Source organism: Bombina bombina, chromosome 1, assembly GCF_027579735.1.
Source record: "Bombina bombina isolate aBomBom1 chromosome 1, aBomBom1.pri, whole genome shotgun sequence".
Lineage (NCBI taxonomy): Eukaryota > Metazoa > Chordata > Amphibia > Anura > Bombinatoridae > Bombina > Bombina bombina.
Window position 1 is genome coordinate 337,575,580 of NC_069499.1, and position 26,647 is coordinate 337,602,226.

The following is a 26,647-nucleotide window of genomic DNA, read 5'->3' on the forward strand; positions in this document are numbered from 1 at the left end:
TCCCAAAGTCTATTGGCTTAACAGTAATATGTAATATACATTTGATGGTATCTAGGGTTCTGTTTGTCTACCTATACAGCTCCCATTGATGCACACTTTTATATGAGTCTTTCATACTATTTGAGACATTATACCTATATACAGCCCTGCAAAATTAAGGCAGGCTCTATAGACACACATTACATGGGGCTATTCATTAGCATGTTTCGTGTTTAGTTATGTATTCATCAGATATGATTCTTCTGGATATCATAGCTTAGGTAATGATGTACATATATGAGATAAGTAGTTCACAGTGGAATATGATTGTGCTATAATGTAGCAAAAGGTGAGCATGTACTATGCCTTGCTGTATACATGTATTGGGCAAGGCATCCTTGGACAAATATAACCTGGTTTATTATGTATATATAGGGAGCATAAAGTTTATGATGTAGTGTAATTTAATAATACTATATACTGATTGATTTTTGAAGTAATAGACAGTATATTTCACAAACACAAGTCATATACAATTTGTTGCACTACCTCAATACAGAAATGTATGGAATAACTGTAATACTGTATGTGCCTCTTAGACTTTATCTATGAAGGATTTATGTTCTGCTCCCCCCTATGGGTTTGTCTATGTAGATATGGATTTGAGGCTTATGTGATTTAACAGCAAATATTTTAAACGTTTTGATCCCCATCTACTCTAGGTATTCAAGTAAGACAGTTTAGCAATAAATGAAACATGCTGATAATTGCCCTAGAAAAAGTTTACAGGATACTGTATAGCCATTTCCATACGTTTAAAATCTGGCTATATTATACGAGAAGCCATTCCTGTGTTCCAAACTGATAAATACGTGAATCTCAGTTTTATATGAATATCTATTTCATTATTAAGTTCTATGTCCTGTTTGGCGTGTTTTGAGTTAACAAGAAGTCCCAACCCTCTTTATCTTTTTAACCAATTAGAGAGTAGTATATTCGTTTTAAACCACCTCAATGTAAAGGTGTATTAGGTTTACGATTACGGCCAATAGCCGAAACTAGTCAGACCTTTCACCATTGCTCTGAATTTTTCTTGCTGCTGGAAATTTTTAATCTATGACTTAATAAATGATGAACTTTTAACAGGAGGAGGTCTGCTCTCTTTTTCTACTTACATTTTTATATTGGGATTACAAGAAATCCTCTTTGCAGCCTCAACCTACTCGGTCCCCGTTTCTGTCTGTTTGGGGAGAAAAACTTCATTCTGGAAGCAGCTCACATCGGCACTACCAAAGTCACAGCTGAGCGATTCAGCCAATGGGCTCGCAGATTCGCACACACACCCCTGTTGATGTCAAGCCCCGGTGCCTGGACGGATGAGCTGGAGGAACACCGACAGTGCACACGCCGAGTGTTTGGGTTGAGCCCGTATGCTCCGGACACGACTACAAGACGCCTTACGGGCTGTGGACATTGGCAGAAGGGTGAGTGATAGATTACCACCCACTCCGCTATAGTGGATGCCTATGTCAATTTTTCATTGGGGGTGTTTTATGTGCTGAATACTGCTGAGGTTTATACCGCTTGTAAGAGACTTTTAATGGTTGCCTGTGGATTACCCCTACTTTAATTACAGGATTTAAACGCTGCATTTACTTGGGACACTTCAGACACAGTCTGGGAAACTTCTATGTTGTTTATATTTACCATAATTGTTATGCTTATTTCTAGATCTAGTCTTGTCTTCTGTAACAATACTATTCTATGTTAGCGTCATATTTAAAGGGGGCATATACATTGGCCCCTGGTGCATGGTATATATAATTTAATGGAAAGATGCGGTGGTGAAGAAAGGTCCAAAGTGTTCTGAAATAAATGTGTTTATTGTTAATGTTTTATATAAATGGAACAAAAGAAACAAGAGAAAAACATTGTTAATTTAGTAATTATATAAATACTAAAATTAGGAGTAAGAATATTTCAAAATGAATAGTCGCCAGTGGGGAAGGGGCGTGTGTTTGTATTAATTCATGGAATTTTTAAATTTGTTTATTTAGCCCTTGCACAAAGCATATTTCTAGAACACACAAGGATCTGCAACAATTATTTAGGATATCAACTGCCCCTTATTAAAATTGGTTACATTTTTTAGCAATATAGGTGTCTTACATGAAACGTGACAAAGGCAAACAAGAGTAATGAATGTTCTGGGCTGGTCCCGGATGAGAAAAAGTTATGTGTCTGTAGTTAACACACCTCCTAAATAAACATGATTTCTGAACTGAAAGAGAAAGACAAATTCTCTTTACATGCTGTAGTAATTCTTTAAGCCACATATATAAAAGATATTCTTATTGTTTAGAATAGGGTTGTCCAACAGTTTCCTCACAGACAACATAAGGCTTGCCAGGAAAATGTTTTAGAATATAAGCATGGGTGAATGTAGACCTTAGAATTTGGTGGTGATGTAGAAAGTCTCTCTCTCGCTCACACACACAGATAAGCATATACAATCAACATTTACACCTATAGAACACATATATACAACTACAGTAAACATACAATACAGAGATTGATACTCAGCCTTTCATACAATATGCAAACACACATATAATACAAAGATACACACAATCCAGAGATATATTCACAATACAGATAGTAAAGTAAAAAAGTACAAATACAATACACACACAGAAATATACAAATATGCACACACAATATTTAGACATATGCTGAGAAACATTAACACACAAAATACCCACGTACTTATGACAGACAATGCACAGCTACAGACAATATGGAGAGAAACACAAACAGAAGCACATATAAACAATAATCCATGATAACACACAAACGCATTATACACATATATGCACAATGGGGTCCATTACAATCCATCAGAATTCCATTAAATGTTAATGTTTAAATTCCATTGCATTTGCATGTTTAAGTGTTCAAAAATCCCACAATAACCCAATTTATCCTTTCAAATGCATTTGTGTCACACAACTCTAACTGTATCTGGGTGAGAGGACAGTACAACACAGCTGTTTCAATCAATAACAAACACTTTCAAAGAATTTTGGGACTTTTCCATTTCAACACCTTGAGGCCCATTTATCAAGCTCTATAACCGCTGCTCCATAACCCTGTCCGGATGAGGCGGTCAGGAATCACCACAATACAACCCGATCGAGTACGATCGGGTTGATTGACACCTCCCTGCTGGCGGCCCATTGGCCGCAAGTCTGCAGGGGGCGGCGTTGCACCAGCAGCTCTTGTGAGCTGCTGGTGCAATGCTGAATACGGAGAGCGTATTGCTCTCCGCATTCAGCGATGTCTGTCGGACCTGATCCGCACTGTCAGATCAGGTCCGACAGACATATGATAATTCGGCCTCATTGAATCTATTGACATTATTTTGCCTGTTTTGAGAGACATCTCTTAGCTGCTTGAACAGTTTTTCTTTAATGTTAACGTTCTTGTCCATTCTCAGTTCATTATTTTTTTTAACAAAAAATTACCAATATAGTTTGAATCTTAATTGTAAACTATAAACTTGTAGACATAAATGCAATTAGCTAAATGTGCTATGATGCATGATTGCAATAAAGTGTTGAGAAATTTAAACTATTATAAAATTACTCATAATTACGTCCTGATGAATATTAAAAGTTAAAGGGACACTGAACCCATATTTTTTCTTTTGTGATTCAGATAGAGAATGCTATTTTAAGCAACTTTCTAATTTACTCCTATTATCAATTTTTCTTCATTCTCTTGCTATCTTTATTTGAAAAAGAAGGCATTGAAGCTAAGAAGCCCGACAATTTTTGGTTCAGAACCATGTACAGCACTTGAATTTATCCACCAATCGGCAACAACAACCCAGGTTGTTCACCAAAAATGGGCCGGCATCTAAACTTACATTCTTGCTTTTCAAATAAAGATACCAAGAGAATGAAGAAAATTTGATAATAGGAGTAAATTAGAAAGTTGCTTAAAATTGCATGCTCTATCTGAATCATGAAAGAAAAATTTTGGGTTCAGTGTCCCTTTAACCCCTTAACGTCAAGGGTCGTACAGGGTACGTCTTACACAAACTGGTCTTTAAAGACCAGCGACGTACCCTGTACGACTTAGGTGTTTAAAGCGGCTGGAAGCGATCCTGATCGCTTCCAGTCGCTTTCAAGGTATTGCCGTGATGCCTCGATATTGAGGCATCATGGCAATACCTTTTCTGGCACACCGATGCAGAGAGGGCCACTCTGTGGCCCTCTCTGCATCGGCCAGTGATGGTGCCGATCGTTGGTGGGTGGGAGCAGCTGCAGGGAGGAGGGTGGGCGGCCCATCGCTGGGAATCTTCTTCCGGATTAGTCCCCGGTGCGTGCGGGAGTGCGCACGGGGCGGGCTGTGTGCGTGCACCCGCAATCTAATAATCTAAACGTTCCGGTTGTGGTGGGAGCGGGTGGTGATCTGTGGTGGGAGCGGGTGATGTGGGTTAAATTTTTATTTATAAAAGGGATCTGGGAGAGGGGGGTATTGAGGGGGGGCCAGCTACACTACAGAAAAAAAAATATATTAAAAAAAAATGCACACAAGTTTGAAAAGTGGGTACTGGCAGACAGCTGCCAGTACCCAAAATGGCACCAAATAGTGAGAGGGGAAAATTAGAGCGCTGTGTGGGGGGGCTCAGGGAGGTTGGGTGCTATGGGGGGATCCTACACAGCAGCATATGTAAATATGCTGGACATTTTTTTAAAAAAGTTAACCCTTTGAGTGCACTAAGCACTTTCCCACCTGGGTGCTAAGCACATTTGAGGGTTTTTTAATTTTACATTTTTAATTTATTTTAATTTTTTTACATTTTTTTCTTTTCATTTCAGATCCCAACACTTACCATTTCCAATACCATTGGAAAGGTTAAGCGATTACCTTTCCAATGGTGGGTCTTGGGGGTCTGTAGCTACAGGCACGATTGCCGGGGTAGGAGCTGGTGGGAGCCCCCAGATCTCCCTCAAGGTGGGAGAGTGCTTGAGACGGCTCTGAGACGTCGTTAGCACCTGAGTGAGAAACTCTGCAACGGCTCAGAGCCGTCGTTAGCACTCAAGGGGTTAAAAGATAGCTTATATTTTAGTACTGGCAGACTTTCTGCCAGTACTTAAGATGGCAGGGACAATTGTGGGGTGGGGGAGGGAAGAGAACTGTTTGGGATTGATCAGGGGGTGGGATGTGTCAGGTGGGAGGCTGATCTCTACACTAAAGCTAAAATTAACCCTGCAAGCTCCCTACAAGCTACCTAATTAACCCCTTCACTGCTAGCCATAATACACGTGTGATGGGCAGCTGCATTTTGCCGCCTTGTAATTACCAAAAAGCAACTCCATATGTCTGCTATTTCTGAACAAAGGGAATCCCAGAGAAGCATTTACAACCATGTGTGCCATAATTGCACAAGCTGTTTGTAAATAATTTCAGTGAGAAACCTAAAATTGTGAAAAATTTTAAGATTTTTTTAATTTGATCGCATTTGGCGTTGAAATGGTGGCATGAAATATACCAAGATGGGACTTGATCAATACTTGAGGTTGTCTACTACACTACACTAAAGCTAAAATTAACCCTAGAAGTTCCCTACAGTCTCCCTAATTAACCCCTTCACTGCTGGGCATAATACACGTGTGGTGCGCAGTGGTATTTAGCGGCCTTCTAATTACCAAAAAGCAACGCCACAGCCATATATGTCTGCTATTTCTGAACAAAGGGGATCCCAGAGAAGCATTTACAACCATATATGCCATAATTGCACAAGTTGTTTGTAAATAATTTCAGTGACAAACCTAAAGTTTGTGGAAAAAATTTTTGTGAAAAAGTGAACAATTTTTTTTATTTGATCGCATTTGGCGGTGAAATGGTGGGATGAAATATACCAAAATGGGCCTAAATCAATACTTTGGGATGTCTTCTAAAAAAAAATATATACACGTCAAGGGATATTCAAGAATTCCTGAAAGATATCAGTGTTCCAATATATCTAGCGCTAATTTTGAAAAAAAAGTGGTTTGGAAATAGCAAAGTGCTACTTGTACTTATTTCCCTATAACTTGCAAAAAAAGCAAAGATCTTGTAAACATTGGGTATTTCTAAACTCAGGACAAAATTTAGAAACTATTTAGCATGGGTGTTTTTTGGTGGTTGTAGATGTGTAACAGATTTTGGGGGTCAAAGTTAGAAAAACATAATTTATGCTTACCTGATAAATTCCTTTCTCCTGTAGTGTAGTCAGTCCACGGGTCATCCATTACTTATGGGATATTAACTCCTCCCCAACAGGAAGTGCAAGAGGATCACCCAAGCAGAGCTGCTATATAGCTCCTCCCCTCTATGTCACACCCAGTCATTCGACCGAAACCAAACGAGAAAGGAGAAACTATAGGGTGCAGTGGTTACTGGAGTTTAATTTAAATTTAGACCTGCCATAAAAAACAGGGCGGGCCGTGGACTGACTACACTACAGGAGAAAGGAATTTATCAGGTAAGCATAAATTATGTTTTCTCCTGTTAAGTGTAGTCAGTCCACGGGTCATCCATTACTTATGGGATACCAATACCAAAGCTAAAGTACACGGATGACGGGAGGGACAGGCAGGATCTTTACACGGAAGGAACCACTGCCTGAAGAACCTTTCTCCCAAAAACAGCCTCAGAAGAAGCAAAAGTGTCAAATTTGTAAAATTTGGAAAAAGTATGAAGAGAAGACCAAGTTGCAGCCTTGCAAATCTGTTCAACAGAGGCCTCATTCTTAAAGGCCCACGTGGAAGCCACAGCTCTCGTAGAATGAGCTGTAATTCTTTCAGGAGGCTGCTGTCCAGCAGTCTCATAGGCTAAACGTATTATACTACGAAGCCAAAAAGAGAGAGAGGTAGCAGATGCTTTTTGACCTCTCCTCTGTCCAGAGTAAACTACAAACAGGGAAGAAGTTTGTCGAAAATCTTAAGTTGCCTGTAAATAAAATTTCAAGGCACGGACTACGTCTAGATTGTGCAGAAGTCGTTCCTTCTTCGAAGAAGGATTAGGGCACAATGATGGAACAACAATCTCTTGATTGATATTCTTGTTAGTGACTACCTTAGGTAAGAACCCAGGTTTAGTACGCAGAACTACCTTGTCTGAATGAAAAATCAGATAAGGAGAATCACAATGTAAGGCCGATAACTCAGAAACTCTACGAGCCGAGGAAATAGCCATTAAAAACAGAACTTTCCAAGATAACAGCTTGATATCAATGGAATGAAGGGGTTAAAACGGAACACCCTGTAAAACGTTAAGAACTAAGTTTAAGCTCCATGGTGGAGCAACAGTCTTAAACACAGGCTTAATCCTGGCCAAAGCCTGACAAAAAGCCTGAACGTCTGGAACTTCTGACAGACGTTTGTGTAAAAGGATGGACAGAGCTGAGATCTGTCCCTTTAAAGAACTTGCAGATAAACCCTTTTCTAAACCTTCTTGTAGAAAAGACAATATCCTAGGAACCCTAACCTTACTCCATGAGTAACTCTTGGATTCGCACCAGTGTAAATATTTACGCCATATCTTATGGTAAATTTTCCTGGTAACAGGTTTCCTAGCCTGTATTAAGGTATCAATTACTGACTCCGAAAATCCACGCTTTGATAAAATCAAGCGTTCAATCTCCATGCAGTCAGCTTCAGAGAAATTAGATTTTGATGTTTGAAAGGACCCTGGATTAGAAGGTCCTGTCTCAGAGGCAGTGACCAAGGTGGACAGGATGACATGTCCACTAGATCTGCATACCAGGTCCTGCGTGGCCACGCAGGCGCTATTAGAATCACCGATGCTTTCTCCTGTTTGATCCTGGCAATCAATCGAGGAAGCATCGGGAATGGTGGAAACACATAAGCCATCTTGAAAATCCAAGGTGCTGTCAGAGCATCTATCAGGACCGCTCCCGGGTCCCTGGATCTGGACCCGTAACAAGGAAGCTTGGCGTTCTGGCGAGACGCCATGAGATCCATATCTGGTTTGCCCCAACGTCGAAGTATTTGGGCAAAGACCTCCGGATGAAGTTCCCACTCCCCCGGATGAAAAGTCTGGCGACTTAGGAAATCCGCCTCCCAGTTCTCTACACCTGGGATGTGGATCGCTGACAGGTGGCAAGAGTGAGACTCTGCCCAGCGAATTATCTTTGAAACTTCCATCATCGCTAGGGAACTCCTTGTACCTCCCTGATGGTTGATGTAAGCCACAGTCGTGATGTTGTCCGACTGAAACCTGATGAACCTCAGAGTTGCTAACTGAGGCCAAGACAGAAGGGCATTGAGAACTGCTCTCAATTCCATAATGTTTATTGGAAGGAGACTCTCCTCCTGAGTACATGATCCCTGAGCCTTCAGGGAATTCCAGACAGCGCCCCAACCTAATAGGCTGGCGTCTGTTGTTACAATTGTCCAGTCTGGCCTGCTGAAGGGCATCCCCCTGGATAGATGTGGCCGAGAAAGCCACCATAGAAGAGAATCTCTGGTCTCTTGATCCAGATTCAGCATAGGGGACAAATCTGAGTAATCCCCATTCCACTGACTTAGCATGCACAATTGCAGCGGTCTGAGATGTAGGCGTGCAAAAGGTACTATGTCCATTGCCGCTACCATTAAGCCGACTACCTCCATGCATTGAGCCACTGACGGGTGTGGAATGGAATGAAGGACACGGCAAGCATTTAGAAGTTTTGTTAACCTGTCCTCGGTCAGGTAAATTTTCATTTCTACAAAATCTATAAGAGTCCCCAAGAAGGGAACTCTTGTGAGTGGTAATAGAGAACTCTTTTCTACGTTCACCTTCCACCCATGCGACCTTAGAAATGCCAGAACTAACTCTGTATGAGACTTGGCAGTTTGGAAATTTGACGCTTGTATCAGAATGTCGTCTAGGTACGGAGCTACCGCTATTCCTCGCGGTCTTAGTACCGCCAGAAGAGAGCCCAGGACCTTTGTAAAGATTCTTGGAGCCGTAGCTAACCCGAAGGGAAGAGCTACAAACTGATAATGCTTGTCTAGGAAGGCAAACCTTAGGTACCGGTAATGATCCTTGTGAATCGGTATGTGAAGGTACGCATCCTTTAGATCCACTGTGGTCATGTACTGACCCCTTTGGATCATGGGTAAAATTGTCCGAATAGTTTCCATTTTGAACGATGGAACTCTTAGGAATTTGTTTAGTATCTTTAGATCCAAGATTGGTCTGAAGGTTCCTTCTTTCTTGGGAACCACAAACAGATTTGAGTAAAACCCTTGTCCGTGTTCCGACTGCGGAACCGGGTGGATCACTCCCATTAGCAAAAGATCTTGAACACAGCGTAGAAACGCCTCCTTCTTTGTCTGGGTTGTTGACAACCTTGAAAGATGAAATCTCCCTTTTGGAGGAGAAGCTTTGAAGTCCAGAAGATATCCCTGAGATATGATCTCTAACGCCCAGGGATCCTGGACATCTCTTGCCCAAGCCTGGGCGAAGAGAGAAAGTCTGCCCCCCACTAGATCCGTTTCCGGATCGGGGGCCCTCACTTCATGCTGTCTTAGGGGCAGCAGCAGGTTTTCTGGCCTGCTTGCCCTTGTTCCAGGTCTGGTTAGGTTTCCAGCCCTGTCTGTAGCGAGCAACAGTTCCTTCCTGTTTTGGAGCGGAGGAAGTTGATGCTGCTCCTGCCTTGAAGTTGCGAAAGGCACGAAAATTAGACTGTCTAGCCCTTGGTTTGGCTCTGTCTTGAGGTAGGGCATGTCCCTTACCTCCAGTAATGTCAGCGATAATCTCTTTCAAACCGGGCCCGAATAAGGTCTGCCCCTTGAAAGGTATGTTAAGCAACCAGGATTTAAGCCACAGCGCTCTGCGCGCCTGAATGGCGAATCCGGAGTTCTTAGCCGTAAGTTTAGTTAAATGTACTACGGCATCAGAAATAAATGAATTAGCTAGCTTAAGGACTCTAAGCTTGTCTGTAATCTCATCCAATGTAGCTGAGCTAATGGTCTCTTCCAGAGACTCAAACCAGAATGCCGCCGCAGCCGTGACAGGCGCAATGCATGCAAGGGGTTGCAATATAAAACCTTGTTGAACAAACATTTTCTTAAGGTAACCCTCTAACTTTTTATCCATTGGATCTGAAAAAGCACAGCTATCCTCCACCGGGATAGTGGTACGCTTAGCTAAAGTAGAAACTGCTCCCTCCACCTTAGGGACCGTCTGCCATAAGTCCCGTGTGGTGGCGTCTATTGGAAACATTTTTCTAAATATAGGAGGGGGTGAGAAAGGCACACCGGGTCTATCCCACTCCTTGTTAACAATTTCTGTAAGCCTTTTAGGTATAGGAAAAACGTCAGTACACGTCGGTACCGCAAAATATTTATCCAGCCTACATATTTTCTCTGGGATTGCAACCGTGTTACAATCATTCAGAGCCGCTAATACCTCCCCTAGTAACACACGGAGGTTCTCAAGCTTAAATTTAAAATTTGAAATGTCTGAATCCAGTTTATTTGGATCAGATCCGTCACCCACAGAATGAAGCTCTCCGTCTTCATGTTCTGCCATCTGTGACGCAGTATCAGACATGGCTCTAACATTATCAGCGTACTCTGTTCTCACCCCAGAGTGGTCGCGTTTACCTCTAAGTTCTGGTAATTTAGATAAAACCATGTCTTGTAAAGTGATTTGTAATGGACGCCCTGATGTACTTGGCGTCGCAATATCACGCACCTCCTGAGCGGGAGATGCAGGTACTGACACGTGAGGAGAGTTAGTCGGCATAACTTTCCCCTCGTTGTCTGGTGAAATGTTCTTAAAATGTACAGATTGGCTTTTATTTAAAGTAGCATCAATGCAATTAGTACACAAATTTCTATTGGGCTCCACATTGGCTTTTGAACATATTGCACAAAGAGATTCCTCTATGTCAGACATGTTAAAACAAACTAGCAATTATACTAGCAAGCTTGGAAAATACTTTTCAAATAAATTTGCAAGCAATATAAAAAACGTTACTGTGCCTTTAAGAAGCACACAAAAGTGTCACAGTTGAAATAACAATGAACCGGATTAGTTATAGAAACCAAATTTTCACAGTAAATGCATAAAGTTAGCAAAGGATTGCACTCACTAGCAATGGATGATTAACCCCTTAATATCAGAAAAAACGGTTAACAATTGAAAATATAATCGTTTTAATCACAGTCAAAGCACAGTCTCACAGGTCTGCTGTGAGTGATTACCTCCCTCAAAACTAGTTTTGAAGACCCCTGAGCTCTGTAGAGACGTCCTGGATCATGCAGGGAGAAGAAGGCAGACTGTGACTGAATTTCTAATGCGCAGTAAAAGCGCCAAAATAGGCCCCTCCCACTCACAATACAACAGTGAGGGAAGCTCAGTAAACTGTTTTAATTCAAAACAAACGACAGCCATGTGGAAAATAACGCCCAAAACAATTTTTCACCAAGTACCTCAGATAAATAAACGATTAACATGCCAGCAAACGTTTAAAATAAAATCTATGAAATGTTATTAAAAAGCCTGCTGCTAGTCGCTCACACTGCAGATTAGGCTAAAAGTTATATGTATACAGTATTTTCCCAGTGAAGTGCCATTCCCCAGAAATACTTAATTGTAAACATACATATATATCAGCCTGATACCAGTCGCTACTACTGCATTTAAGGCTGTACTTACATTACATCGGTATTAGCAGTATTTTCTCAGTCAATTCCATTCCTTAGAAAATAATATACTGCAACATACCTCTTTGCAGGTGAACCTGCCCGCTGTCCCCTGTTCTGAAGTTACCTCGCTCCTCAGAATGGCCGAGAACAGCAAATGGATCTTAGTTACGTCCGCTAAGATCATACACAAACTCAGGTAGATTCTTCATCTAATGCTGCCTGAGAAAAAACAACACACTCCGGTGCCGTTTAAAATAACAAACTTTTGATTGAAGAAATAAAAACTAAGTTTAACAACCACAGTCCTCTCACACATCCTATCTATTAGTTGGGTGCAAGAGAATGACTGGGTGTGACGTAGAGGGGAGGAGCTATATAGCAGCTCTGCTTGGGTGATCCTCTTGCACTTCCTGTTGGGGAGGAGTTAATATCCCATAAGTAATGGATGACCCGTGGACTGACTACACTTAACAGGAGAAAAGTGTGTTTTTTTCCATTTTTTCCTCATATTTTATAATTTTTTTATAGTAAATTATAAGATATGATGAAAATAATGGTATCTTTAGAAAGTCCATTTAATGGCGAAAAAACGGTATATAATATGTGTGGGCACAATAAATGAGTAAGAAGAAAATTACAGCTAAACACGAACACCGCAGAAATGTAAAAATAGCCCTGGTCCTTAAGGGAAAGAAATTGAAAAATGGCCTTGTCCTTAAGGGGTTAAGTGAAAAATAACCTATGTTTGCACATAATAGGAAGTCATCATCAATAGTAAATTACTTATTTGTCCTATGCTATTTCTTTGGCCTTTTTATTAGTTCTTCGATTTCTTTGCAGGGACCAATGTGAAAATCCTGCCACGTCCCTGATTTGTATAGATTGTCTTTTATTATTAAATTGTTTAAAAAACATCTATACTATTTATTTTCTCATGTACAAATTCAGATTGAAATAGACCCTAATACACATAAGCACACAGGACATGCAGACAGAGGCGTATCTTGGCCTAGGCAAACAAGGCAGTTGCCTAGCATGGCAGATTGGGAGGGGGCAGCACTTTTTTGTGGCTATATTTGTGAAAAGCTTACAATTATTTTAGAAGTATTATGCAAGTATATAATGTGAGCTTACATTCTAGGAGGGTATAATGAGTGCACTTGGAGCTTACAGTTTAGAGGTAGCTCTGAACCTTTTATTCAGCTAGCTATTGCCTTTAGTTATGTTGGCTTTCAGCACTTAGTACTGTGTTTGGGGAAGTATTTTTTCAAGAAATCTGTGTTTGTTTTTATATTTCAGCCATAGATAGATGTGTATCTGTCTTTATATGTGTGTGGTGTGTGTGTGTATAACTCTTTGCGTGTATGCGTCTGTGACTGTGTGTGAACATTTATTTTGGAAATGCAAAAAAACCCATAAATTATGCTTACCAGATAATTTCCTTTCCTTCTGTATGAGGAGAGTCCACGGCTTCATTCGTTACTTGTGGGAAACTTATACCCAAGCTCCAGAGGACACTGAATGAACGGGAGGGCAAAAAAGGAGGCAGACCCTATTCTGAGGGCACCACAGCCTGCGAAACCTTACTCCCAAAAGCTGCTTCAGCCGAATCAAAAACGTCAAACTTGTAAAATTTAGAAAAGGTATGTAAGGAGGACCAGGTAGCCGCCCTACAAATCTGATTTATAGAGGCCTCATTCTTGAAGGCCCAAGAGGAAGCCACTGCTCTAGTTAAATGAGCCTTAATCCTCTGAGGAGGCTTATGTCCCACTGTCTCATAAGCTAAGCGAATAATGCTCCTCAACCAAAAAGATACAGAAGTGGATGAGGCCTTCTGCCCCTATGCTTCTCAGAATAGACAACAAACAAAGAAGAAGTCTGTCTAAACTCCTTCGTAGATTATAATTTGTAGTTGGCGCTCCTAGGAGAAAAAATGTCCCTTTAGAGCTGGGACAAAAATCAAATGTGGTTTATATATGTATATATGTTAGTTGATTTTTTAAAAAGAACTATTGTGTAAGAGAGAGAAGAATCACTTGGTTATAGATCCAATATTTCAACAATGTATAAAAGATATATATAGGTACCTCCGTTAATTATTAAAAGAAGGCTAGTTTTGAAAAATGTTTGTCTTAAAAAATAACAAATATTTATTTTCATAAAAACCTGTGATTAAGGCGATATATTCACTAGTAGAAATGATTGATAAATAAAACAGTAAAACAACGTATGTTCTTTAGGGATAAAACAGTTGAAACTTTTTACAATACAAAAAATGACAGATACTATTAGGTGCCAGGATAAAGGAATCATATACATAATTGAATGTACATGTCAAAAGCAGTATTTCGGGAGAGACTATCAGAAGCCTCTGAGAGAGAATGAGAGAACATATATGGGCGATTGAGAATGGAAAATATATGGGTGATTGAGAATGGAAAAACCGTCTCAGCTCTAAAGGGACATTTTGTCTCCTAGGAGCGCCAACTACAAATTATAATCTATCAAGGTCATACACTTTCTGCATTTGAGGGGCAGATCTTTTAGTTTGGCCATATAGGGGCACTGTTTATAGCGCTGCGAAGATAGAACTTCAAGGCCCGAACCACATCCAAATTATGAAGTAACCGTTCCTTCGAAAAAGAAGGATTAGGACACAAGGAAGGAACCACAATCTCCTGATTGATGTTGCGATCTAAAACGACCTTAGGAAGAAAACCTAACCCAGTACAAAGAACAGCCTTATCAGCATGAAATACTAGGTAAGAAGGCTCACATGGCAAGGCAGCCATTTCAGAGACTCTGCATGCCGAAGCAATAGCCAGTTGAAAAAGAACCTTCCAAGACAGTAATATAATATCAACTACATGCATAGCCTCAAACTGAGCCTTCTGCAAAACTTTAAGAACAAGATTTAAACTCCAAGGAGGAGCGCTACATCTAAACACAGGCCTGATTCTAGCCAGAGCCTGAACAAAAGACTGAACATCTGGAAGCTCAGCGAGCCACTTGTGCAGTAAAACAGATAGGGCCGAAATCTGTCCCTTAAGGTAGCTAGCAGACAGGCCCTTCTCCAGACCATCCTGGAGAAAGGAAAGAATCCTGGAAACCCTGACCTTATGCCAGGGGAATCTGCGCTCTTCACACCAGAATAAGTAGGTCCTCCACACCTTATGATAGATGCGACGAGTAACCGGCTTACGAGCTTGAATGAGAGTATTAATAACTCTCTCAGAGAAACCTCTCTTGGCTAGGACTAACCGTTCAATCTCCACGCAGTCAGCCTCAGAGAATCTAGATTTTGATAAACAAAAAGGACCTTGTTCCAGCAGATCCCTGCGACAAGGTAACTTCCATGGAGGAGATGACCACATCCTCACTAGATCTGCGAACCACATCCTTCACGGCTACAATGGAGCAATCAGTATCACTGATGCTCGCTTCTGCTTGATGCGGGCCACTACTCGAGGAAAGAGAGGTAAAGGTGGAAAAAGGTAAATTAGACTGAACCTCCAAGGCACCACTAATGCATCTATTAGCTCCAACTATCTCGACCCATACCTGGGTAGCTTGGTATTGAGATAGGATGCCATGAGATCTATCTCCGGAGTCCCCCACCTGTTGCATATCTCCGCAAACACCTCGGGATGGAGAGACCATTCCCCCAGATGAAAGGATTGTCTGCTGAGAAAATCTGCTTCCCAGTTGTCCACACCTGGAATGTGGATCGCTGACAGCAAACAGTTGTGGACCTCCACCCACTACAGAATCCAAGATACCTCCCTCATTGCTAGGGAGCTCCTTGTTCTTCCCTGATGGTTGATGTAAGCCACCAAGGTGATATTGTCTGATTGGAATCTGATAAACTGGGACAAACCCAGATGGGGGCAAACCTTCAGAGCATTGAAGATTGCTCGAAGTTCCAGAATGTTGATCGGAATAGAGCTCTCCTCCCAAGACCAAAGGCCCTGAGCGTTCTTGGCTCCCCAAAACTGCTCCCTATTCTGAGAAACTCGCATCTGTAGTCACAATCTCCCAGGATGGTCTTAAAAAGGATGTCCCTCGGGACAGGTGATCTGGACAGAGCCACCAAGTGAGCGATTCTCTCGACCGGTTGTCCAGAGAGATCTATTGAGACAGATCCGAATGATTGCCGTTCCACGGTCTCAGCATGCACAGCTGTAACGGTCTGAGACAGAACCTGGCAAAGGGAATTATGTTCATGCTGGACACCATCGCCTAGATTACCAGTTTTGCGTTATGAGTAAAAAAGCAGCGTTAAGGCTCATAACGCTGCTTTTTTACTACCGCTGCTATTACGAGTCTTGTAGGTACAGATGTCCCGTACACTTTTTTGGCCGTACAGCAAATTAATTTACGCAATTTGCGTAAAGATTATTTTCAATAGGACTTCCATAGCGCCGGTATTACAAGAAAGATTCGTAACGCATTCTAAAATCAGTAGTTATGAGTTTTACACTACAAAGCTGTAGCATAAAACTCATAACTAAAGTGCTAAAAAATACACTAACACCCATAAACTACCTATTAACCCCTAAACCGAGGCCCTCCCGCATCGCAAACACTAAAATAAAATTATTAACCCCTAATCTGCCGCTCTGGACATAGCCGCTACTAGAATAAACATATTAAACCGCCACACTCCCGCCTCGCAAACACTAGTTAAATATTATTAACCCCTAATCTGCTACCCCTAATATTGCCGCCACCTATCTACATTTATTAACCCCTAATCTGCCGCCCCCAACGTCGCCGCCACTATACTAAAGTTATTAACCCCTAAACCTAAGTCTAACCCTAACACCCACTAACTTAAATATAATTAAAATAAATCTAAAGAAAACCTACTATTAATAACTAAATAATTCCTATTTAAAACTAAATACTTACCTGTAAAATAAACCTTAAGATAGCTACAATATAACTAATAGTTACATTGTAGCTAGCTTAGGTTTTATTTTTATTTTACAGGCAAGTTTGTATTTATTTTAACTAGGTAGAATAGTTACTAAATAGTTATTAACTATTTAATAACTACATAGCTAAAATAAATACAAATTTACCTGTAAAATAAAACCTAACCTGTCTTACACTAACACCTAACCTTACACTACAATTAAATACAATTACCTAAATTAAATACAAATACCTAAATTACAAAAAAAAAAAAACACTAAATTACAAAAAATAAAAAACAAATTACAAGATATTTAAACTAATTACACCTAATCTAATAGCCCTATCAAAATAAAAAAAGCCCCCCCAAAATAAAAAAAACCCTAGCCTAAACTAAACTACCAATAGACCTTAAAAGGGCCTTTTGCGGGGCATTGCCCCAAATAAAACAGCTCTTTTACCAGTTAAAAAAATACAAACAACCCCCCCCAACAGTAAAACCCACCACCCACACAACCAAACCCCCCAAATAAAACCTTAACTAAAAAAACCTAAGCTCCCCATTGCCCTGAAAAGGGCATTTGGATGGGCATTGCCCTTTAAAGGGCATTTAGCTCTATTGTTGCCCAAACCCTAATCTAAAACTAAAACCCACCCAATAAACCCTTAAAAAAAACTAACACTAACCCCTGAAGATCCACTTACAGTTTTGAAGAGCCGACATCCATCCTCAACGAAGCCGGGAGAAGTCCTCAGTGAAGCGGCAAGAAGTCCTCAACGAAGCCGGGAGAAGTCTTCATTCAAGCTGGGAGACGTGGTCCTCCAGACGGGCAGAAGCCTTCATCCAGACGGCATCTTCTATCTTCATCCATCCGGCGCGGAGCGGCTCCATCTTCAAGACATCCGACGCGGAGCATCCTCTTCTTCCAACGACTACCCGACGAATGAAGGTTCCTTTAAGTGACATCATCCAAGATGGCGTCCTTTAGTTTCCGATTGGCTGATAGAATTTTATCATCCAATCAGAACTTAGGTTGAAAAAAATCCTATTTGCTGATGCTGATTGGAACAGCCAATAGAATGCAAGCTCAATCCTATTGGCTGATTGCATCAGCCAATAGGATTTTTTCAACCTTAATTCCGATTGGCTGATAGAAATCAGCCAATCGGAATCTAAGGGACGCCATCTTGGATGACGTCACTTAAAGGAACCTTCAATCGTCGGGTAGTCGTCGGAAGAAGAGGATGCTCCGCGCCGGATGTCTTGAAAATGGAGCCACTGCGCACCGGATGGATGAAGATAGAAGATGCCATCTGGATGAAGACTTCTGCCTGTTTGGAGGGCCACTTCTCCTGGCTTGGATGAAGACTTCTCCCGGCTTCATTGAGGACTTCTCCCGGCTTAGTTGAGGATGGATGTCGGCTCTTCAAAACTGTAAGTGGATCTTCGGGTGTTAGTGTTAGGTTTTTTAAAGGTTTATTGGGTGGGTTTTAGTTTTAGATTAGGGTTTGGGCAGCAATAGAGCTAAATGCCCTTTTAAGGGCAATGCTATCCAAATGCCTTTTCAGGGCAATGGGGAGCTTAGGTTTTTTAGTTAGGGTTTTATTTGGGGGGTTGGTTGTGTGGGTGGTGGGTTTTACTGTTGGGGGGGTTGTTTGTATTTTTTTTTACAGGTAAAAGAGCTGATTTCTTTGGGGCAATGCCCCATGAAAGACCCTTTTAAGGGCTATTGGTAGTTTAGTTTAGGCTAGGGGTTTTATTATGATAGGGCTTTTTTATTTTGATAGGGCTATTAGATTAGGTGTAATTAGTTTAAATATCTTGTAATTTGTTTTTTATTTTGTGAAATTTAGTGTTTGTTTTTCTTTTGTAATTTAGGTATTTGTATTTAATTTAGGTAATTGTATTTAATTGTAGTGTAAGGTTAGGTGTTAGTGTAAGACAGGTTAGGTTTTATTTTACAGGTAAATTTGTATTTATTTTAGATAGGTAGTTATTAAATAGTTAAAATAACTATTTAGTAACTATTCTACCTAGTTAAAATAAATACAAACTTGCCTGTAAAAAAAAAATAAAGCCTGAGCTAGCTACAATGTAACTATTAGTTATATTGTAGCTATTTTAGGGTTTATTTTACATGACCCAGGCAGACAGAGTAAACCCCTTCTGTCTGATAACCAGCACGGTCAGAGAGTAGGAAGTGAAACTACGACCACACCCAGTCACATGGAGCGCAACCTAGGACCGTCGCCGCTAAGTAAAAGTGCAACAAGCTTGTAAAGCTGCGCAGCTCTAAAGTGAAAGTAACTTGTATGTTCCAACCTCAGCCTATGAGCCTCAGAAAAACATCTCACACATAACGCATTATAAATCAAATAACATTTTATACAGATAAAAGGAGCCACACTGTGACCCTGTCTTCTAGCATTACCATATGTGTAAAAAATGAAACTATCTTATCGGAATCTATGCTGTGGAACAGAAACACAGCCTCTCAAGTTTGACAGTCTTGTAGCATCGCTCCTGACATGGACTTGAGTGATGAAAGCAGGCAGTAAAACTCATCAACACTGATTGCTTAGGAGCTGTTAATACAAGTCTGAATGGTTTCGCAGAAAGACTCTCCCTGCATCTCCAGACCCTAACTTTCGTCAATGCTCTCACTGAGAGGCTGACAAGACTACTTAAAACTCCAGTCACAGTTCAAAGGGTAGATACCCTTCATAAGGAACTACTCCGTATCTTCTGACACTTCTCTGCCAACCTCCTGTGATGAAAGGCAAAGAATGACTGGGATATGAGGGAAGTGGGGGAGGTATTTAAGCCTTTGGCTGGGGTGTCTTTGCCTCATCCTGGTGGCCAGGTTCTGTATTTCCCTCAAGTAAGGAATGAAGCCGTGGACTCTCCTCATATTAAGAAGGAAATTCACATTACTCAATGACCAAAAAAATACTATGGCCAAAAAAGGCCTAAAACTGTGGGGGAGTTTAGGGGGCAGCACAATTTTGAGTGCCTAGGACAGCACAAAACCTAAATACGCTACTGCATGAAAAAATACAAAAATAAATACAAAAATACACACAATACACAGTTACAAAAACTATAAAGAGAGACAGGACAAGTAACACACACAGTACACGGACAGGCACAAATAGGTGCAAAATACAGAGAAACACAAATACTTAGAATACACACATGCCCAGATCTGCATGCACACTACACAGATGCACATAACCAATTCTCAAATAAAAATATAAACACATTACATAAATATACACACAGCACACAGATAGTAAAACAGTGACATTCAGTCACACACAGAAAACCTAGATTAATGCACAGATACACACATACCTATATTTCTAATACACTAATATAAACACACATTACCCAAATACACAGACATAAGGATACACACACTATACACAAAAACATAAATATACGCATAAGTGGACACACAATTCACAAATAGAAAGGAAATAAGGAGAGGCACACAGGTAAAGTACCAACCCATACACACAGATACACACAATACTAAGGCACATATATTGCAGTAGACAGTAAACACGTACCACACAAACACAAGTAATGCATATATACTGGTTCATTAACATTATGAATACTGCCTTCACAGATTATTTGCCATGCTGCTAGTATTGTACGTGTCATATGACCTGAGAAGGCGCGACTTGTAATCTCGCCCTTTGTCTATTAATGATGTTGCTCTGAAAAACTTAATATTCCTTATCACATTCTCTCTGTTTAAAGTTCAGATGACATCTAACTACCCTTATTATTACAACAAACCTCAATAATGGTCAGTAATGAGAGACATTTATGTGGATATGGCAGAGAAACATTCATAAGAATACAAGTCTCTTATCACTCACTTCTTGATGGTTTTTGTGAAGATGGCACAGTTCTTCCTTTAATGTCTCCACCTCTGACTCCAGCTTCATACGTAAGAAATTGGTGTCATCGATCATCTTACGCAGGCCCTGAGTGTCCTTTTGCACCCCATCACAGATAGCCTGCTCTGCCTCACACCTGTGGACACAAGGATGAGATAAAGGAACCACTCTATGTGAGGTTCTGCAGCAAGTAGTCCACACATTCTGAGTAACTCTCATTACAGGATGGAGTAGCTCATGCACTGATTATTACAATAAAACCCCTTTTTTCCCATTTTTCAGTTGTTAAACACTTATTTAAATCCCTGGCCTGATGATAAATATGGCTTTTACTTCCCTTATCTAATTCCTCACATGACTACGTACTTGACTTTGAAGTCATCAGCAGCCAGTCTGGCATTGTCAATCTGCAGGAGAAGTTTAGCGTTGTCCATGTTCAAGTCTTCTACCTAGAAGAAGCAGCGGATTGAAATAAGTCCGCAGGAAATAAGCAGAAGATAACTTTCATTAAGTGTGTTTAAAGGGGCATAAATGTGCAAGAAGAAAAATGCTCTCATGTATTAGATCATTTTATTATTGCACTATTGCTCACATACAACTCGAATAAGGGTTAAACACATAGCTACAGGGCAGCAATGCACTACTGGGAGGTAGCTGAACACCTCTTGTGAGACAATGAGAAGATGCATATGTGTATAGCAACTAATCACCATCTAGCTCCCAGTAGTGCACTGCTGCTCCTGAGCCTAGCTAGTTATGCTTGTCTTCAAAAGATACCAAAAGAAGGCATTAAATATGATTTTAGAAGTAAATTAAAAAGTCTCTTAATATTGCTGCTCTGTCTGAAACATGAAGTTGAATTATTTTCTTCCATGTCCCTTTAAGAGGAGTCTCTGTAAAACATAAGTCTTTTTACCCATGATTTTAAATTAACATCCCTAAAGGGTTAACAGTGCATGACGGTCATAACTCTCTGAGCAGTATTTACTAATGTATATTTGCATGCTGGTAAATGGATACTTGTTTGCTTTGTTCTATTCAGTGATTACCTGACTTTGCCCTGGCAGTCAGTGGGTGATTGTGTGTACTGTATGATGTTAACCATGTACTTATTGATTTGTGCTAGTCAGTAGACTAGATTCACTAACAGCCTCGCCACTAAAGCTCCCTTATCTCCATTAATTTAAGGAATGTTTATTTGTGAGACTGGAGAGTCTGGTTAGACTGATTCTGAATATAGCCCCCAGACATTTTATGTATGTATGTGCTTAAAGTGAAAGAATTTGAAGACCCATCAAGTTTACCCATAATGCATATTATACTTTGTTAGGATAGCTTTATGCGTATCCCAGGATTTTTTTATTCTTTTACTGTCCTTGTGTTTACCATTTCTATTGGAAGTTTATTCCATGAATCCACCACCCATTCTGTAAAATAAAATGCTTCTTCATATTTCCCCTAAATCTGCTAATGTAAGATTGTGACCCCTTGTTTTGGTATTCTTTTTTGTGGAAAATGCTTTCAGGTTCCACTTTAAAGGAACATTCCAGCCAAAATTGAATTCCACATGGATGCATTTCAGTTTTGAATGGAAGCATTTTTATTTTTTTTAAATAAATTTTTTATTGAGGAATTGAGAAAATACAGACAAGTAATATTCCAACTTATCATGCATCCGAATGTACAGATGTTGTAAAACAGCACATGTGGTACAAGATATGGCATTCTACAAGAGTTGTAGTATAATAATATAATAATCTACAGTATAGGAATGTCCCAAGACAAGACAATCTATGCAACATAATTGACCTCATACAATAGTTCCTCAATTTTTTGATAAACACTTTATAAAACAATATATCCCCTTCGCAAATAAATAAGCGGCTAGTGACACACAGTCCACAAGTCGTGGGCGAGGGCCTCTCATGGACCCTTAAGGCATTGTATTGAACTAATAGGGGTATCGGGGGAAACAATTAGAAGTAATATTTTAGTAGGATGCATTTTCCTATGCTTACCTGGTAAGCAGCATCTGGGGGGGGGGTCAAGGATGATAAAATAGTAGTATGGGAGGTGACATTGCTAAATATGGTATAAACTGAAGTATAGTGTATGGGGCATATTTATCAAAGTGCGAGCGAACATGATACTGTGTTGCATATCATGTCTGCTGCACATTGAAGCAGTTCACCAGAACTGCTTATGCAATACCGCCCCTGCAGAATCGCAGCCAATTGGCCGCTAGCATGGGGTGTCAATCAACCTGATCGCATTCGATCGGGTTGATTTCTGTCCGCCGCCCCAGAGCAGGCGGAAAAGTTATGTCTTTAGACCGCTGCTTCATAACTTGTGTTTCAGGCTCGCCGGAAACCAGGGGCATCAAGCTCCGTTCAGAGCTTGATAATTCGGCCTCTATATCTCAGGTGAATATGTGCCAGCAGGTTCCATCGTCGCTAGAGTTCAGGTTCAGATACATTCCAGTTCAAAACTATACAACATCTATCAGCTACATTCATAGCCAAGATCACAGGGCTATATTCCATGGGAGTAGCTATCAAGTATGGAAATAATTCTGCGTATGTAGGATTGTTAGCTCCTGTATTACTTTGTCAGTGGATGCTCTGTTATCTATAACCTCTCCTGTACTCAAGTAGGTCATGTGTTGGGGTATGTATGGGAAGAGAGATAAAAACTAGCAATATTATGGACTGTACTTTTTTCAATATCTGACATATAGGACTATAGTGAAGGGAGTAGCTAGGGAGCTATGTTGCGTGATATGTTATCTCCTTATGGTATATAGGGTATATATGTAAATGAGTACATCTAGGGAGTAAAGTGGATATAGGAACTGTGATGCATATACTCGCATCGAATTTAATTCATAGCTACTTATGCAGGAGAGTACCTAACCTTTATTAGCAATATTTCCATATAAATATCTATCCTGCTAAATGTAATATAAACACAGATAAGACCCTCATTAAATATCATGTAAACAGATATAGTGTAAAATTATATATGAGTATATAATATATTCAGGGAGCTTCCAAAGAGCACCTATCATCTAGATTGGTAAATCCTATAGAACTGCCTCCGCACATTTAATTCAAACAGTCTTCCCTCAACAATGAAAATCCATAGAACAATTTTTATATAAAAGCTAAACTATTCTTCTATATAGAACTAAATATATTAATGTAACCAAAGGGAAAGTAACAGCATAGTATACTACGGTGGAAACCTTTCTATCTAGCAGGGATCAGTTTCATAATTGCTCATTTAATATATAGCTGTGCATTACTCTAATCAGGGAGCTTATCCCACTCCGACTACCCGCACATTCCATGCAACATTCTCCGAACAGTCTCGCTTGTACAGAGGAGCGCAGCAAATTTGTTGTGCTGCATAGGACATATGTGCTGCATTTGAAAAGGGCATCAACCCGCTCTCCAGGACTATATCTTCCATTTGAATCCCGCCAGGAGCACCTCCTAGAGACTGGCTAGTTGTTGTAGGGAGATCTCTCTTTAGGTCTCTGTCTTCTGCCGCTCCAAGGGTATATGCCTCTGGTGGTGTCTCATCTCTCCAGGGTGACAGAGCTTCATCCGACTTAAACAGGACTCTGCGCCCGGTAGCCATTACATCGCTGCTTTGGTGTTGTTTGCTGCGCGATACGTTGCATTGTGAATCAGCCTCCGACAAGTTAACATCAGTGCAGGCGAGTACTGCTGCCTGGGTCAGTCGTTTTGCGTTGGGAGAGTGGTATAGGGGAAACAAGATCTGTTAATAAGGAAAAAAGCTCTCTCTTAAAGTTCCACAACGCTGCGTTCACCATGCTATGCAGCTCTTCCATGGTGGTAGGTATAGAGGGTGGTTTAGCATCTCCTGAATCAATATTCTGCCAAGGCACGGGACTAGGTAGGTAGAATAGTATCTCTTCTCATTTGTCCCAAGGATCCGGACAGGCAGTACCTATAGGAGCATAGATTATTAAGGTGAAGATGCGCCACGAGGGCGGCAAGATGACCGCCACAGAGTGGCATCTGTACAAAATGTCTCGCTAGCAGAGAGTATAGTATCGTCTGGATACACAGGCTGTTAGTTTCCATGATTCCTGCTTTCCTTTTAGAGCAATATTTGGTCATTTAAGTGGTCAGTGTAGAGAATAAAGACAGGGTCTTTGCAGAGCCATAGTAATGTGGGACCATTCGGTTCCAAGACCCCCCCCCCGAATGGAAGCATTTTTGTAACATACATGTATTAGCAAAAATGCTTCTAATAAAAGCTATAGCTGTTTCAAAAGTGCGCCAACATTTTAAACACAGCACTTGCTCAGAGAGCCTAAGGTGCTTGTACATCTGGTAATGACTCAATTTGGTAATTGCTAATATGATACAAGCCCCACTGGTGCTCAGAGCAGCTGCAGTAATTAACATGCTGGTGCACTGAGAATATCTAGCCATGCTTCACATGCACCTACAGAGATAAAATGTTAACACTAAAACAGTGATAACTTTTACCAGAAGCATTTTTGCCAGTAGATGTATATTGCAAATATTTTTTTATTAAAAGATTTAATTAATCTATGTGCATTAAAATTTTGACCGAAATGTCCCTTTAAGTCTTTTCATATATTTGAAGGTATCATCAGCAAACAAGCAAACCTTCCCCTGGAACCCACTTCCAATATCACTGATGAACATGCAGCAGAATTAGTAAGGCTCTTATTCCACTTTATAGATCATTAGTTAGGCCTCATCTTGAGTATTGTGTGCAGTTCTGGAGGCCATATCCTCAGAAGGATATTAACAAACTTAAATCTGTGCAAAGGAGGGCTACCAAAATGGTACATGGTCTAAAAAATAAAACTTACCAGGATAGGCTCAATGACCTAAATATGTATAGCTTAGAGGAGAGAAGGGAAAGAGGTGATATGATAGCAACTTTCAAGTAAATTAAAGGGTTTAGTAAAACTGATCATGATCTCAAGCTGATGAGTAGTAGATTCAGGAGTAATTTGAGGAAGCACTTTACAGAAAGAGTGATTGATTTATGGAATAAACTTCCTCAAGGGGTAGTGATGACAAACACTGTCGGGGACTTTAAAAATGCCTGGGACAAGCATAAGGCTATCCTACGAACTAGATAAGTTTATACTTTTAGGTAATATCGGGCAGACTTGCTGAGCCTATGGCTCTTATCTGCTGTCAATATCTATGTTTCTATGTTAAAGGGACAGTCTAGGCCAAAATAAACTTTCATGATTCAGATAGAGCATGTAATTTTAAACAATTTTCCAATTTAGTTCTATCACCAATTTTGCTTTGTTCTCTTGGTATTCTTAGTTGAAAGCTTAACCTAGGAGGTTCATATGCTAATTTCTTAGACCTTGAAGCCCACCTCTTTCAGATTGTATTTTAACAGTTTTTCACCACTAGAGGGTGTTAGTTCACGTATTTCATATAGATAACACTGTGCTCGTGCACGAGAAGTTATCTGGGAGCAGGCACTGATTGGCTAGACTGCAAGTCTGTCAAAAGAACTGAAAAAAGGGGCAGTTTGCAGAGGCTTAGATACAAGAAAATCACAGAGGTTAAAAGTATATTAATATAACTGTGTTGGTTATGCAAAACTGGGAAATAATATAGAAGTAATAAAGGGATTATCTATCTTTTAAAACAATAAAAATTCTGGTGTAGACTGTCCCTTTAAACAAAACAGGCCCAAGAACTGACCATTGGGGAACACCACTAGTAACTGACCCCTCATTTCAATGTACTCCATTAATTGAAACCCTCTGCCTTCTATGCTTAAACCCATTGTAACCACTTAAAGTTATGGTAAACACTGCACTTGTACAATTGTGTAATTACACTATTCATACATCTAATATGTAAACCGCATCAACAATTGTTTTTTTTAGTTACTTTAGTTTTATATTTATACCTTTCTAATGATTGTATATCGCGTCTTAGCTCCTCCCCACAAAATTTAACTTCAAGCACCGAAGTAATGTGCATAGTGGTCCCACCCGCTCTACACGTCAGAGCCTCTCCACGCTCCCGACACAGCTCTCTAATAGCGCATGCGCAAGGCTCTAGATGACATATGATATGCCA

General features: G+C 40.3%; 1 protein-coding gene across 2 annotated transcripts in view; it reads right to left on the reverse strand.

The window, feature by feature from the left end:
* Positions 1 to 26,647, reverse strand: part of LOC128637710 (keratin, type I cytoskeletal 18) — a 63,311-nt gene that overhangs the window by 27,605 nt on the left and 9,059 nt on the right. For both annotated transcript variants that reach the window (XM_053689803.1, XM_053689804.1), the window contains exons 2-3: positions 20,892 to 20,974; positions 20,505 to 20,661 (exon numbers count right to left, since the gene is read on the reverse strand). In XM_053689803.1, coding sequence (XP_053545778.1) covers positions 20,505 to 20,661; positions 20,892 to 20,974 — 240 coding nt within the window. The remainder of the gene's footprint in view (positions 1 to 20,504; positions 20,662 to 20,891; positions 20,975 to 26,647) is intronic.